The sequence below is a fragment of the Cebus imitator genome, unplaced genomic scaffold (assembly GCF_001604975.1).
Source record: "Cebus imitator isolate Cc_AM_T3 unplaced genomic scaffold, Cebus_imitator-1.0 Scaffold1051, whole genome shotgun sequence".
Lineage (NCBI taxonomy): Eukaryota > Metazoa > Chordata > Mammalia > Primates > Cebidae > Cebus > Cebus imitator.
The window spans coordinates 15,351-16,693 of record NW_016108366.1 but is presented as its reverse complement, the minus strand read 5'-3'; the positions used below and the strand labels follow the sequence as shown (position 1 = coordinate 16,693).

General features: G+C 50.6%; 1 protein-coding gene across 1 annotated transcript in view; it reads left to right on the top strand.

Annotated features, from left to right (window-relative positions):
• The first annotated feature begins 661 nt into the window (after nt 1–661).
• Nucleotides 662–1,343, top strand: part of LOC108298707 — a 7,118-nt gene continuing 6,436 nt past the window's right edge. The window contains 4 exon segments of the mRNA XM_037735873.1: nt 662–797; nt 901–1,252; nt 1,254–1,269; nt 1,271–1,311. Of these exon segments, the coding sequence (XP_037591801.1) occupies nt 752–797; nt 901–1,252; nt 1,254–1,269; nt 1,271–1,311 (455 nt within the window). The 5' untranslated portion in view covers nt 662–751.

Sequence of the window (1,343 nt, the reverse complement as noted above, 5' to 3'; positions counted from 1 at the left end):
GAGCAGACACTTTATATGGTGGGAGCAGGAGCAAAGAAAGAGTGAGGGCAGAGGTGCTACACACTGTTAAACAGCCAAATCTCATGAGAACCCATTTACTATTATAGCAAGAGGATGGTGATTAAACCATTTATTATAAATCCGCCCCCATGATACAACCACAGGACCCCGCCTCCAACGTTAGGGAAGCAAAATCACATAAAGATGTTGTGACAGTTGGGACATCCTGAAAACCTCACTTGACAGTCCCACATCGCCCTGGAGCTGTCTCAGGGGAGCAGTCTCTTCAGTGTTTAGAGGCACAGGCACAGATGCTGAGTCTAACTCTGTCCCGGTGTGTGATATTGGACACGCTGCACAACTGCTCTGTGCTATGTGTAATTTATCTTCTCTAAAAATGTGACACTGACACTTGCATTAAAGATATTCTGTAAATATATAAATATAAAATAAGATGATGATTCCTGAATAATTATCAAGGCACAATCAGATAATCTGAAGTTATACTTTCCTGAGACATAGGATTAGGTCCGGGGTTTTCCAGGACACTCTCATCTGCTCTGGGCCCTGCCCTCTGCTTAGCTGCCCCACCTGAGAACTTGCTTTGTAGCAGGAGACATGCAAATAGGGCCCTCCCTCTGCTCATAAAAGCCAGCCCAGTCCTGACCCTGCAGCTCTGGGAGAGGAGCCCAGCCCCAGAATTCCCAGGTGTTTCCATTCAGTGATCAGCACTGAACACAGAGGACTCACCATGGAGTTTGGGCTGAGCTGGGTTTTCCTTGTTGCTATTTTTAAAGGTGATTTATGGAGAACTAGAGATACTGAGTGTGAGGGGACATGAGTGAGGGGAACAGTGGGTATGTGTGGCAGTTAATGACAAGGGTGTCTCTGTGTTTGCAGGTGTCCAGTGTGAGGTGCAGCTGGTGGAGTCTGGGGGAGGCTTGGTCCAGCCTGGGGGGTCCCTGAGACTCTCCTGTGCGGCCTCTGGATTCACCTTCAGTAACTACTGGATGCACTGGGTCCGCCAGGCTCCAGGGAAGGGTCTGGAGTGGGTGGGTTTTATTAAAAACAAAGCTGATGGCGGCACAGCAGAATACGCAGCGTCTGTGAAAGGCCGATTCACCATCTCGAGAGATGATTCAAAGAACTCGCTGTATCTGCAGATGAGCAGCCTGAGAGCCGAGGACACGGCCGTGTATTACTGTGCAAAAGACACAGTGAGGGGAGGCCCGTGTGAGCCCGGACACAAACCTCCTGCAGGAACGCTGGGGGGCATCAGCGGCAGGGGGCGCTCAGGAGCCACCGATCAGAGTCAGCCCCAGAGGCAGGTGCAGATGGAGGCT